Source organism: Chinchilla lanigera, unplaced genomic scaffold (assembly GCF_000276665.1).
Source record: "Chinchilla lanigera isolate Chin_1 unplaced genomic scaffold, ChiLan1.0 scaffold00149, whole genome shotgun sequence".
NCBI classification, from domain to species: domain Eukaryota; kingdom Metazoa; phylum Chordata; class Mammalia; order Rodentia; family Chinchillidae; genus Chinchilla; species Chinchilla lanigera.
In genome coordinates, this window is record NW_004955550.1 from 1954406 (window position 1) to 1970066 (window position 15661).

The 15661-nt window shown below is 37.9% G+C and overlaps 1 protein-coding gene across 4 annotated transcripts in view; it reads right to left on the bottom strand.

Annotated features, from left to right (window-relative positions):
• The window catches only part of Hnrnpc (heterogeneous nuclear ribonucleoprotein C (C1/C2)), a 52323-nt gene that overhangs the window by 4431 nt on the left and 32231 nt on the right, over positions 1–15661 (bottom strand). For all 4 annotated transcript variants that reach the window (XM_005412106.2, XM_005412105.2, XM_005412104.2 and 1 more), the window contains one exon: positions 15443–15490. In XM_005412106.2, the coding sequence (XP_005412163.1) occupies positions 15443–15490 (48 nt within the window). The remainder of the gene's footprint in view (positions 1–15442; positions 15491–15661) is intronic.

Genomic DNA, 15661 nt, shown 5'->3' on the forward strand with positions numbered 1-15661 from the left:
AGACAAAAAAATAAAAAAATAGAAAGGGTACACACTCAGGAGGCTGAGGCAGGAAGAGCACTGTGAGTTTGAGGTCAGACTGTGCTAGAAAGTCAGCCTGAACTGCACAGAGACCCTTTCTCAAAAAAGACAACAAAACTGAAAACTGAATAAATAAAGGGTACAAAAGAAGTAGGGGCATAGGAATATTGCCAAACAAGAACATAATTTACTAAACTTAACTAGAAAAGTATTTTCAGGTTTAGACACCACAGTGGATACAAGTTTCCAGAGCTTAATTCAGAAAACACAAAGACATCACATATTAATTGAGCCATTAATGTGTCCATTTCAAATCACTTGTATGAATTGTTACAGTTAACATCACTATCTTCAATTTTAAACTTAAAATATTTAGTATTTTGGCAGCAGATTTTCCAGAATGAGTCAAATGAAATTTGTGTTGAGAAACTATACTTTCTGCAAGATGGCACTTTCAAGGTAATTTATAAAGTGAACTATCTGTACCTTTGAACGCAAAAGTGAGCTCATTCCATAGATCTAAATTACTTCCTAACCTACCTATGAGCTTGCCATTCCAGATTCCCCCTACCATTCAGGGCACTGAGATTCCCTTTTTACTCATAATCAAAACGATACAAGAACAGTTTATTTGAATCTCTGTAATGATCCCATGAGCACAAATAGAATAAAATGCTACAGTTCCTTAAAGAAAAATGTTTCAAAATTCAGTAGGTAATGCTAACAGGCATTTAGTGACACAAAGTTATTCAGCTGCTGTTGTAGCAGAAATGGACTGAGTCTCTAACACAAACTCTGAGGAAAAGTATTGCATTATCTTGAAAAATGCTCAAACTGCTGACTGAAAAGACAAAGCAAACCTATTGTAACTTTTCAGGTCCAAGAGACAGGCAACAGGAAGCTTAGTGTGAGAGCCAGAACAATTGGCTAACAAATAAAGTTAGCCATTTTCACCACATAAATGCTATATGATAAACAAGAGGCAACAATAGATGCCGATTCCTTACAATTAAGCCTCAGTTGTTTTAAGGTCTTGATGAAAGTCTCATAACAAGAGAGCAAACCATCAATGAACCCTAGAATGACTACATACATACTAAATCAGAAATCTGGACATTAAGCAATGTGAAATTTCGTCAGAATTTTTAAAAGGCTCAAAAGGACTTCAAAGGAAAGCGAACATTTCTAAGACACAATAGGTAATCTTGTGAATAGACTATGAACCTCTACATCAACCTCCCTAGGTAAAAGCTTAAGCACAAGGCACTATATTTTTATCATTAAACCAAACTAGAACATACTGATAATATAATAGTTCCCTGAATACCCTTATATAAAGCACCATTTCTGTTTATCTTATCTCTTTCCATTGGTTTTTATTTTACTAGAAAATAAATTTTATGAGCTATTATGTTCAAGATTTAAACTGACAATACCAAAAATTCTCTGAATGCCCATATTCAAGTGTTAAAAACTACAGATCCAGAAAAAAGAAACTTGCTCCATCTGCATAGATCAGGACCAAATCTTAAGAAACATGCTCTCTTATTTCTAATTATGGGAAGAAATGGCAAATAAATAAAAAAAATACGAGGACAGATCCAGGCTTGGGATACATTTCTGTAATCCAAGCATTCTGGGAGGCTGAGGCAGGAAAATCACAAATTCAAACCCAGATTGAGCAACTAAATGAGGCCTTGTCACCTTCCCATTTTATTAGACTGGAGAGTCTTTGGGGACCCTAAAACAAGTCCCACGTATCACATGATGTGTGTACTTTCACTTTTCTAAAACCCAAAATCTTATGTTCACCTTCAAGTAAAACCTTATTTCTCAATGCTGTTTTATTAGATGTTTGAAAAACTGCTACATTTATCTATGTTTACATTAAAATGTAAATATGGCCGGGGATATAGTTCAGAGGCATAAGTGCTTGCCTTGCAAGCCATGAGGACATGAGTTCCATTCTCAGTACCAAAAAAAATAATAATAATAATAAAATAATAATATAAATATGAAACCATCGTAACAGGCCCCAAACAGAATGTTTATATTAACATACTTGGCATTCTTGCTTTTGTGCTTTAAAATAATCAATAAGCAGGGGATTAAGAATTCATGTGTTGGTACATGTAACAACTCTTCATGAACCTAATTATCATTTACTGCAAACAAATACTAATTAAGTCAACTAGCTACTTTGTGAATTGTGCTTTATTGCTGCCTAGGGAATTCCGGGAAGAACTAAATCGAATAAAAATCATAATCAGAGCAGGGTTCAGTGGTGTATGCCTGTAAACCCAGCACTCGGGAGGCTGAGGTAGGACCCCTGTGACTTCAAGGCCAGCCTGAACAACACAGCAAGGAAAAAACTCATTATCACTTCTCATGTGAAACACCTTAAGGGGCTGAGGATAAAGTTCCACAGCACAAGCGCTTGCCTGGCAAGCACATGGTCCTCAATTTGATTCTTGGCACCAAAAACCAGTCAGTCAGTCAATCAATCAATCAACCAGACTAAATGGCAAACCAGTATAATTATCTGTTCACCACCATAACTGTACCGGTCACCTAATATATAGGGGCACACAAAGCTTAACCTTTAAAGAAAAAGCTCTGGTAATTATTCTACCAGTAATTTACAGAAGTAATAAATGAAAATGGTTATTGTCATCTACTAGGTATTAATCTTATCCAAAAAACACGACATACAACCAATGTACCCTACTGTATCAGTCAACAATTCAATTTAAATAAAAACTGGTTCACTCCTCCACTAGAAAGAACTGTAGCGCAGCATGGTGGCACCGGTCTGTAATCCCAGCACTCAGGAGGCAGAGGTACAAAGACTGCCTTGAGTTTGAGGTCAGCCTGGGCTACGTAAGTAAAGGACAGGTTGGCTGCACTACAGTGAGACCCTACTTAAAAAGAAAGAAAAACAAAACTTTGTGTGTCACTGGAGAACAAAATCAGTGCCCTTATGTGTAATGTTCCATCAGGTCCTATCCTGAGGCTAGAAAAGAATTTTTTTCCCCATTTTACAAAAAGTTAAAATATGAAATGCAGGATCTTAGAACAGGAAATAATGTTTTATATATATAGATAGTAATTTGTCTTGATGGACTCACTGGGGAGCAGTATTAACACACACTACATGGCTAGGTGTGGTAGTCCTCTCCTATAAGCCCAGTACATGAGACAATGAAGCAGGAAAACTGTCACAAATTCAAAGCCAGCCTGAATTACACTGAGACCATGTCTCAAATTAACTTGGGCTATGACTGTGTGTTATATACAACCCTAGAATACTCCCTCACTCAGCCAACAGGACTGGGTCCTAGACTATGTGAAAGGTGCCACAGGCCTTTAATCCCAGCACTCTTGAGCCTGAGGCTAAAGCAAGATGGCCAAGATTTACCGAGGGCTAACTGGGCATGTTGGCACATGCCTGTAATCCCAGCACTCCGGAGGTTGAGGCAGGAGGATTGTTGCGAGTTTGAGGCCAGCCTGGTCTACAAAGTGAGCTCAAAGCCAGCCTGAACTGCAGTGAGACCCTGTCTCAAAAAACCAAAAAAAAAAAAAAAAAGAAAAAGAGAGGGCTGACCCAGACGACACAATGAGACCATGTTTCCCACCCCATCAAAAGGTTTTGCTTTTGTGTGTACAGATTTCTAACCAGACAACAAGCTTTCTATATTTCACTTATAAACAATTTTAACAATACTCATCTGTCACAATGTTTTCAATAAACACATTCACGTGCTACTTTGATCTTTCCCCAAGACACATTTTAACTTGCCAGTACAGTCTGATTTTTAAAAAGCTCGGATTATAAAATATATTTATGATGTTTATAAACTCCACATTAAGAAAATGTAAACTCAGTTACTGCTGCAGCCTCATAAAGCCAGAACATACTTCTTTCATTTACAATAAAATCCCTTTTAAGGAGCAGTCTACCAAAACCAATCTAGTTCCTAGAGGACAGGTGGAGAGGTGACTACAGAAGGGCATCAGTAGTGGAATTTGAGAGGTTTAAAAAGATCCTGATTGTAGCGATGGTTACACGGCTACGTATTCTGAACACCGAAGTAAAGTCAACCTGTACACCAAACAACTGACTTCACTGTATCCCATTTTCCATGTTGTCTGCTTCTATTCAGACTCCAATCTCCTTGTAAGGTTTCTGGCCATACCACTAAATCGTATTACTCAACTATCAAAATAATTTGATATAGTTCCTTCCCCTACTTTTAAGCTAACATACAGTTACTGTTCCCATGACACCTCTTCCGTTTCATTTTTCCCCTCTTCTCGGTGACATTTTTAATCTCCCCAGCTTACTCCTTATTCCTTTTCACCTCCTCAGCCTTTAAAATTCCAATGCCCACCCTATTCCGGAGTTCTTCACCATCTAAACTAATCCAATGCTATGATTTCATAACCTATTAGCAAACGGACTCTCCTGGAAGCATATAATCAATTGAACACCAGAAGTAAAAATTTAACATTTACACCACAAGCTTAAATGTAACATCTCCAAAGTGAACAAGGTGGCACATATCTATAATCCCAGCACTTAGAAGGCTGAGACAGGAGGACTGCTGCAAGTTGAAGGGCTACCCTGGGCTATGTGGGTTCAAAAATAACTTGAACTATGTACTAAGGCAGACCCCGTCTCAAAACTAAACAAAACAAAAACCTCACAAATGATCTGTGATATTTATTTAAAATTGGTGACACGACAGACTCTTCTCTAAGCCTCCACAATGACCTGCAAGTATATGTCAGGACTAATTTCAAAATCTAGCCCTCCCATTGCTACTCCTTGGTCCTGCCAAAATGACTGCTTGCCTGAACTAATCCTATCAGGTCCCCATTTTCGATACTCAAGAGTGATACTCAGAGTGACTGTGCTTTAAGTCGATCCTCTCTTCTTATTCCACTCAAACTGTCCAACATCTCCTAGTCTGATTCGACTACCTACCGCTCATCTATCTCTAAGGCTATTTTCACTATCATACCTGCTGCATACACTGAGTGCCTTATAGAAGAACACTGTATGTGTTGGGTAAATAAATGACTTTTCTAAACTGGCATGTAGGAAAAAAAAAATCAGCACAAACTATACTATGAATTAAAAAAATGACAGGGGGCTGGGGATTTAGCTCAGCGGCAAAGCGCCTGCCTGGCAAGCGCAAGGTCATGAGTTCAGTTCCTGGTACCGGAGAAAAACAAAAACAAAAAAAAAGTTTCTACAAATGAGTTTCTCCTTTCATTACCATCTTCTATATATATTTTGATAGTTATTCTAATAAATGAGTCAAACTCTATTTTGTAGACTCTACCAATATAGTATCTAGGGGCTGGGGATTTAGCTGAGCAGCACAGCACCTGCCTGGCAAGCGCAAGGTTGTGATTTTGATTCCCAGTACTGGAAAACAAAACAAAACAAAACAAAAAAACAGTATCTATCTCTTTCTTTACCTACAAATAACACTGATTTGCTGAATACTTTCAGTATTCCTTTCAGATCTCTTCTAAAATTGCGGTCTGGACGCAATTTTCCTGTCTGCAAAGCACCCTTTTATTACATATTTTACACTAAAAAATATTAAGGAGTCACTGAAATCAGTCAAGAGTAACTTGACAGAAAAAAAAAAGATGATTAACTTGGCAGTATGTGGATACCGACTCTGCCATCCAGGTGCTACTGTCCCAAGTGGTTACTCCACTCAGGACAGACACAGAGTATTTAAGTCATCACAAAATTACATGGGACAGACAGTAGTGCTCAATCTTGATGTGTACAGAACTGCATTTATTGTTTGTATGTAACCTGTAAAGCCAACTCTGTATTGTGTAATTTATTCACTCTGTAACAAAAACAATGCTTAAAAACTCTGGTTAAAAAAAAGTATTAAGAAAAACTCTGTTAAATGGTCTTGATATAAATTGATTTTTTTTTTTATTTTTTTTGACACAAGGCCTTGCTATGTAATTCAGGCTAGCCTTAAACTCACTGCTCTCAAACCCACTGCAAACCTCAAGCCTTGGCCTGCCAAGTGCTGGGATTTTAGGCATGCACCACACCACACCCAACAATAGTTTACTTTAGAGATAGAATGGTGAAATGGCCAAGAAACTGGGGGGGTGGGGGGGACAACAACAAACCCCTCAAAAATGGCTGTCAGTATGAGACAATGAATTTGGAGTTGTACCCAAAAATATGCAAATTATGTTCACAACTCGTTCATCACAAGAAAACAGTATTACAATAGGCAAAATATCTGAATATACATTTTTAAAAAAATAAATTGTCACAAACACATAAAAACAATCATTAATTTTTATGAAAATACAAACCAAAACCACAATGAGGTGCCGTTACACATCTGCTACACAAGAATAGCCAAGAACAAAAAATAGTATGAAGATGTGAAAGTAAGCGGACCCCTCATGGGGCAAATGGGAATGTAAAATGGTACAAATGCTTTGGAAAAAAGTCTAATAGGGCCTCAAAACACTGAGCATTAATTAACCATAAAACTCAGCCAAGTCTTCCAATACATGAAAACAGGCCCATACAAATACTTCTATACCATGTTTGCAGAAGCCATTACTCAAAACGTGGAAATGCAGCTGGATATGGGGGTACACATCTACAATCCCAGCATCTGGGAGGCTAGGTAGGAAGACTACAGCAAGTTCAAGGCCAGCCTCTGCTACATAGTGAGCTACAGGCCAGCATGAACTATACAGTGAGAGGCTGCGTCTCAAATTAAGTAGAAACCCAAGAATGTCTATAAAATGATGAATAAAATAAAGTATTACTTATGCAGTAGGGAATAATTCATAAACAAAAGGAATGGAGCTGGGCAGGGTGGCGCACGCCTGTAATCCCAGCACTCAGGAGGCTGAGGCAGGAGAATCGTTGCGAGTTCGAGACCAGCCTGGGCAACAAAGTGAGCTCAAGGCCAGCCTGAACTGCATAGCGAGACCCTGTCTCAAAAAGACAAGAAAAAATAAATAAATAAATAAACAAAAGGAATAGAGACTTTATCAATGCACGACACAACGTAGATCGCCAGAACATTTCAAAGCAGACGACTATCACAAAAGACACACAGATTGTATGATTCATGTCAATCCTCAGGCAGAACTGGTGGTTACTAGGCCCAGGATGGAGGAAAAACAGTGTGTGACTACTAGTAAAAGCAGTGCACATTTTTAGGGTGACAGAATGTTTAAAAACTGGATCATGGTCATGAGTAAGGAGTTCTCTCTCTTAGCTATGCTGTTTAGTTAACACCGTCTTGCTGGAGCCTGTCTTTCCACATTGAGTACCTCCACCAATTTTCAAAAACTAGACCCACTTCATATACACCACACCCAGCTAATATTAGTTCCTCTAACCTAAATGAGATGGAGGTGATCCTTAAACTCATATTATTTTTTGGCCTGTTAATTAATTCAAAGCCTAACACTTTATGTACCCAGAACAAAATGAAGGTTCAAATATTAAATCGTTTCTTTATACTTTCATTTGTTTTGCATTTCAACAGTTACATCTATCTGAACTAGTTTTCTCTGCTCTCTACTAGGATAGGAAATCTTCCTAGAAAGGTTCTTGAGAGATCGTTTGGGAAGAAAGCAGCAGCAAAAACTTTTTTCTTCAAATTTGGACAAGGGCTGGGGATACAGGTCAGCGGCACAGCACCTTCCTGGCAAGCACAAGGTCTTAATTCCCAGTTCAAAAAAATAAGTTTAAACACGTTTATTATTTGCCGGGGATATAGCTCAGTGGCATAAGTGCCTGCCTGGCAAGCTTGAGGTCGTGAGTTCAATTCCCGGTACCAAAAAACAAAACAAAACAAAAAGAAAAAACAACAAAAGCCAAATTTGGACAAGCTCCCTTCCAGGAAGAACCAATGACCAATGGCACAATCTGTCATGTAATCTTTAAGATAAAATCTTAGTCTTAGGCTATTCAATCTCTCCCTAATTCTCACATATGTAACCAAATCAATCACGTAAGAACAGTTAACCTCACAAAATCTCCCCGAACTCTTCCCTACGCCAACATTTAAGACACTCCTAACTACTTATTTTTCTCCCACTTTCACTTATAGTGCTGGCTACACACCAAAAACTTTAGAACTGTGAATCTTGTGAGTCTGGTGGCACATGCCAGTAACCCCAGCATGGAGGTTAAGGGTTGTTAGGAGGTCAGCCTGAACTACTTAAGGAGATACTGTTTCACAAAAGCACCAAAAACTCACTAATGTATGAATTTACTGTCCACTCATGCAGACTATATTATGAAAGCTGAGCATGGTGGCTCACACCTGTAATACCAGCAATCGAGAGGCTGAGGAAGGAGAATCATTGCGAGTTTGAGGCCTGCCTGAGCTAGCTACATAGTGAGCTCAAGGCCAGCCTGAACTGCTTAGTGAGGCCCTGTCTCAAAAAAGACCCAAAAAAAAAAAACAAAAAAAACCAAAAAAACCTAATTTAACACCCCAAACAAATTCCTGTGACTCATGGTTTATCTTTTCTCAGCATTATCATTCACATGTGATAAAATTCATTTTGGAAATTTACAACACAGGAGTAAGTTGTGCAATGTAACCTCTAATTCCTGAAAATATGAGTGAAGAATCTTGTTTTTGATTAAAATGTACAAGAAATATGAAAATAACATCTTTTTAAAAACATAAGTTTCAGACATATGAACACATTAAGTATTCATGAATTTTGAAGGCATGAACAGAGGAAGTACTTATGGCACAAATCAGAGAACACTTATAGAGCAAACCTGATTACCAAAAAATAATGCCAGGTCTGCTGTGACAAGTATCAATTCCATGCGTATGGCAGTCTACCTAAGAACTACCAAGTACTTTCCGATCTTTTGTTAAAAGAAAATGCTCCTCAAACACCAAAGTTGGGCCAGAGAGATAGCAGCACGTGAGTAACTGCCTGGCAAGTGCAAGGTCCTAAATTCAATTCCCATAACCAAAAAAATCCAGAAAAACAAACAAACAAAACAAACACACACACACAAATCAAAGCTTTGGAATCTGCATGTAGTTTAGCAGTAGAGCACCTGCTTAGCAGGAGTGCAGTTCTCAGTACTTTAAAGTAGTAAACAAAAACTAGCAGTTGGGAGATGAGGCAAAAGTTTTCCTGTGAGTCTGAGACCAACCTGAACTACAGAGCAAAATCTTCTCTCAAAAAGAAGCTCCACCCCAAAGTAAACAGAAGCTGTAGCTTTAAATACCTGTGCACTGCTAACAAGTTATTATACCTCAGGAAACACAACATATACTGTTTTTTTTTTTTTTGTTTGGTACTGGGGATCAAACTCAGGACCTTACACTTGCCAGGCAGGCACTTGTGTTGCTGAACTATACCCCTGGCCCTTTTTACTGTTTTTTGAAATGATGCGTATTTTGAATAGTGAATGACAAAACTTAATGTCAAATGGGTTTTTAAATCAGAAAGAATGAGAAACAAATATTCACAGCAAAAATATTTTAAAGAAATTATACAAGAACAGTACTCCAGTAAGACCTGCTGTAGCAACAATTTCAACCCTGACCTCAATGCCAATCTAGTTTTATTTATTCCTCCTATCAAGATTTACAGGCTTCATGAATACGTACACTAAAAGCTATGATAGGACTGTATAAATACCAAGAAGGAAAATCATGCCTAACAAACTTTTGAGTAATTATAAACTATGCATGACAGATTTAGTAGGATGTCTAAAAGAACTAGTTGACTATGCGTCTGATTTCACATACACTGGCAATTCACTTACATTTTTAATACCTTTAACATCAAAATTGGGATAAGAAAACATGATGATAGACCTAAAATATAGTGAAAAGGGCAGCTATTTCATCATTAAAGCATTGAAGCTGACCACTAAAATATATAAACCAACGATCATAAGTCTAACTGCACTACAACATTAAAGGGTACAGAATTCACCCGTTACCTTCTTTTCAAAAGACAGCACATGAGAATATAATCAACTCCTTTAAGTTTTGAACTTTTGGGCTAGGGATTTAGCTCAGCAGCACAGCGCCTGCCTGGCAAGCGCAAGGTCATGAGTTCGATTCCCAGTACCAGAAAACAAAAACAAAAACAAACAAACAAAAAAAGTTTTGAACTTTTTTTGATTATCCTCAAAAGTTTTTTGTTTTGTTGAATCAGGATCTCACATGTACATACAGCCCAAGCTGGCCTTGAACTCATGGCAACCCTCCTGCCTCAGTCCCCAAAGTGGTGGGATTACAGGTGTGTGCCACCACATCCACCATTCCTTCAATTTAAAACATAAAAATAATTTGGTCCTTGATCATCCACAGCCACAAATACCCAAACAAGAATACTAATTACTCTCATCCCAGCAACAAATACTGTTAAATCACCTAGTTCCTCATTGTTAAAATAGATGTTGCTCCTCATACAATATGCAATGAATACATTCTTACATTTTCTGTTAAAAGGCAAGTTATCACAGTAGGAGCACAAAATATCACTGAAATATTCTGCTTTCCTCTTCCATCCACCCATAAAAGATGAAATAAAGTCTAAATCTGACCAAGCCGCCAGATCTACCTACACAGAGCAGAAGAACACACTACCAAACATACAATCAGCAAAATCCAATCTATGCAAAAATGATCACATCCTGGGTCAGTCTAGAATTTCGGTGCACGTGGTAGCAAACACACCTGTGAGCCCAGCACACTTCAGGAAGCTGAGGCAGAAAGATTGAGGCCAGTCTGAGGCCCACTTGGGATACATATTAAATTCAAGGCAAACCTGAACTACATAGACCCTGTCCTTTAAAATAAAAAAAAGAGGCAGTATTTATCTTTTTAAGATCTACACTGAAACATTTCTGGATAAAATAAAGTCAGAAATGCTAAGATAGGGGCAGGAGATGTAGCTACAGTAATTTCAGAACACACAAAAAACACTGACTACAGAGGCTGATGACTAAATGGCCCCTCATTCTACCCTCCTTTAGACACACCGGAATTGAAATATTGCAGGGTTTTTTTTTTTAGGTTTTCTGAGACAAGTGTCTTGCTGTAGTCCAGGCTGTCCTTGAACTCACTGTATGTAGCATGGGCTGGCCTCAGCTTCCTGAGTGAGAATACAGTTGTAAGCAATCATGCCCAGCCAGGTATATTTCTTAAGAGCCAGGCTAAACTAAAAAATACATAAAGTAGGCCAGGTGCGGTGGTGCACGCCTGTTAGGTCAGCACTCCAGAAGCTGAGACAGGAGAATCACCAGAAGTTCCAGACCAGCCTGGGCTACAAGAAACTAAAGGCTACAAAGACTACACAGTGAGCTCCCATCTCCCAAAAATAAATGAAAACACATCAATGGCCTGGTGTGGTGTAATTCCAGCATCGGCCGGCGGGGGGGCGACGCTGAGCCAGGAGGATCATTGCGAGTTCAAGACCAGCCTGGCTACAAAGTAAGATCAAGGTCAGCACCAACTTCAATGTCACCACCTCTCAAAAAGACCAAAAAAAAAGCAAACAAACAACTATTGTTCTCTTTATTTTGAATTAGTTTGTAGCACTGTTGTCAAGCATAAAATGAATTATAAGTATATTAGAAATGTTTTTTAAGGGGAAAAAAGTGGGAGGCTGTCAACGAAATCCTTCTGTTTCGTATTAGTATCAACAAAATATACAGGTACTCTTAACATACATCAGCATTACCAGCCAAAAAGTATATTCATTAACATGTCTAATTTTCAGTCTAGAGAGCAATCTATAGAGGTTTTGATAATAAAAATGAGTTCTCACACTCAAGAAAAAAACTGCAATTGATACTAAATACTCATACTTGGGCCATATATAATGAGTATCATGTTTTCTTCACTTTTGATAGCAGCCCTATACATATAATTATTATTACAAGGACTAGAAAACCCAGATTACACTATTTCAGGGCTTTGATTACAACTTGGTCTGCTAATTGACAAGGTTTGGATCACTCAATCTTTCTTTGCTCCACTCTATAGAGCTACTACCTACAGCTACAACACATAACAGAACCTTAAGACCCAAGGACCTGGAAAATAAGGAAATAGACTTAAAGAAATCACAAATTGCTAAATTGTTCTTAAATATTCATGAAAATTACATGGTCTTATTTAACTCCAATTTATATAGAAGACCCAGAACCTTAAAGTAAATCCTAGAGCCAAATTGCTAACTCCTACATCTTTTTTTTTTGGTCTTTTTGAGACAGGGTCTTGCTATGCAGTTCAGGCTGGCCCTGAGCTCACTTTGTAGCCAGGCTGGTCTTGAGCTCGCAATGATCCTCCTGCCTCAGCCTCCTGAGTGCTGGGATTACAGGCACACGCCACCATGTCCCATGTCCGGCTTAGCTACCTTCTTTTAATAAGAAATTTGGCATAACTGATAAAGGCTCAGTAAGTCACTAGGATTTTACTTTAAAATTTTGTACTTCAGCCTGAATTACACAGCAAAACTCTGTCTCAAAACAAAAACTTGTATGCTAAAAGGGTTATAAATGAACTTTAAAGTTTTCAACTCTGTCCTCTACTAAGCTTCCTAGATCTGCTACATTCCACTACAATGAGGCACTATTTTCAACTTCATACTATCTTAAAACATATTAACTGAGCTGGGTGTGTGGGACACACCTGTATTGCCAGCACTCAGGGGCTGAGGCAGGAGGATCACTGCAAGTTTGAGACAAGCCTGGGGTACAAAGTGAGCCTGAATTGTGTAACGAGACCGTCTCAAAAAGACAAGGGGCAGGGATTTAGCTCAGTGACACAGCACCTGTTTGGTAAGTGTGAGGTCCTCCGTTCAATTCCCGGTACAAAAAAAAAAAAAAAATTAAAAAAAAAAAAAAAAACTAAATAGCAACTATCAAAAATTTTTGTCAATATTTCACCGAATTATTGTCACCTACTTTTTAAATGATCTCTTTTCAAATCTCTCCTTTAGAATATTTTTCAAATTTACTCAGTTAGATATTTTATATACCTTATTATGACCCAATATAATTTTAATGAGCACTGTTCTCATTAGGGGAAATAAACATGCTAAAATTTTCAGTACAATTACAGTGAATTTAAAACACAAGTTTCATAGAATCCATGACAGCCCATAAATCAGACCAGAAGGTATCAGAATTCTTCTAAATTTAGGGTGTCGTGGCACAATACCATTTTTCTCAGGGTTTCTGCCACTGAATATCCACTGTGACTGAAAATAAGTTATATCATGGGGGAAGTGGTAAAAAAAAAAAAAAGTACCTGTATATCACAGCCTACTTAAGACCAGCTGCTAAACCTTACAGGTGTAGCTGATCATAAATATCTCAGTTTTTACAGTACTCCAGGGACCTGCACATGCTATGCAAGTACCTACCACTGAACTACATACATCCTCAGTCCTGTTCATTAAGTTTTAACTTGTGGACAAGAGATTTTGATGTGCATAAAAGGCAGCTGATTCTGACTCAATACCTTCAAGTCAATTAACTGTTGACCAACTTTTTTTAGTAGGAAAGAAATGCTAGATCTAACTAGAAAGTCTTCATTCTTTTGAAAAGAATTTTCAAAGTTAAAAAAAAAAAAAAACCACTACTTCTCATTCAAGCCAGGCTTGGTGGCTCATCCCTGTATTATTACAAGCCCTCAGGAGTCTAAGGCAGGAGGATCATACATCTGAAGACAACTTTGGCTACACAGGTGAGTTCAAGAGCAACCTTAACTACAAAGCAAGACTGTCTCAAAACCTGAAACACTAGTCTTCAAAACACTGGAACACAAACTACCATTTTTGGTTATTATTTAAGAGACCCAAAGAAGAGAACCCTGACATTGCATTCCAGATCCTTGCAGACTCGAATATTCCAGCCTTGTTCTTCTGGCCTTTTAATGGCTAGATCATAGCCTATGTGTAGCATTTTTCACATACATTAAGTGTTCACTTTCAGACATTTGCTGGTACTGTTTACTATCTGAATTGACTCCTTTAGACAAATTGCTTGCTATGACTGATGAACTCAGTTCAAACATTTCTCTCTGAAACATTCCATAATCAAGGAAACTATTACCTGTTCTATAAGAGCAGAAAGTGAGCGTGATATGGAGACACACATCTATCACCCCAGGACTTGTAAGACTGAGACAGAAGGATCACTGAGTTCAAGGTAAGGTCAGCCTGAACTATACAGTGCAACCCTATATAAAACAAAAAAGTGCACACACAAAAGCAGAGACTGATGTACCAAAACTAATCACATTGGCACATGCCTATAATCCTGAGTAGTCAAGAAGATTCCAAGTTGGAATGAAGTTGGGCTACTTAGCAAGACCATGTCTCAAATAAAAATGGCTGGGAATGTAGCTCAGTGTCAGCATGCTAGCTCTAGGTTCAAACCCCAATACTGGGGCTGGAGGAGTGAGCAACCCTGGATGACACATGTAATGTATGGAATACCATTATTTTAAGATGAAAAATAGAGTAGAGTCCTTCATATATACAAAAAGAGGTACAGCTAGGTAGTGGCACACCCCCGTAAGCTAGCACTTGAGGCTGAGGTTAAGGCATAAGGGTTGCTGTGAGTTCAAGGCCACCACGACAAATACAGCAAAAACCTGTTTCAAAAGGGGCAGAGGTGTAGTCCATGTACTGCGTAACTTACAGAATAATTTTACACACACTCACTCTCTCTGTACCAAAGCACTAGCAATGTATTTCTGCCTACCACATAATTTTAAAAAGGGAGAGAAAACCAAATAAAACTCATTCTTTTATTAAAACTATTATCAATGTCAATACGTTTTCAGTGTATCACGCTGGTCCCTGATAACCACTTGCTACAACAGTTCTAAATCCAGCGCTGAAAGCCACGCAATCTAGCTCTATTCTATGTATCTTTTAGTTTTATGTCTTGGGGCTCCAACACTAATGCTGTTCTAAAGGTCTAAGAATTTTGTAATCTTGACCTTTAGAATTGCAAAAGCTCCCCAAATTACAATATAAACATTAACACTTCAACTCCTAAAGTAACCTAAAGTAACTTTTACAATTATATATATTGCCTACTACATTCTAATTTTTACTGGTTGGTTTGTTCAAAGGAGACAATTTTTAAGATTAGGGATCATTTTTTAAAATTTTACTGTGATCCCCTTCCATACATTTTTTTTTTTTAATTCATAAAAAAGTCACTGTATCTAGTCTACATAGCAACCTGGGTAGGTTTTTGTTGTTTCATTTTAGAGGAAAGGGAACATCTTTTTGAAAATATGTCAGCTGCTCATTACTTCAAAAGGGAAATAAAATGATTTTCAGTAGTTTTTACCAGGATAGACAAAAGAAAATACCTTCAACATACCTGTCATAATAATCACGTTGAAAGTCATAGTCCAAATCAAAAGAGGAGCTGAAAAATAAATATCAAAGAAGATTAATTTGGAGATGCTGATGTCAACTCACAACAGCAGAAGGGGGGGGCAACATGCCAAACAACAAATATCAGTAAAATTAACATGGAATAAACCCAAATAATTCATGTAAATCACTACATTCCAATCACTTTATACCACTGGTCACA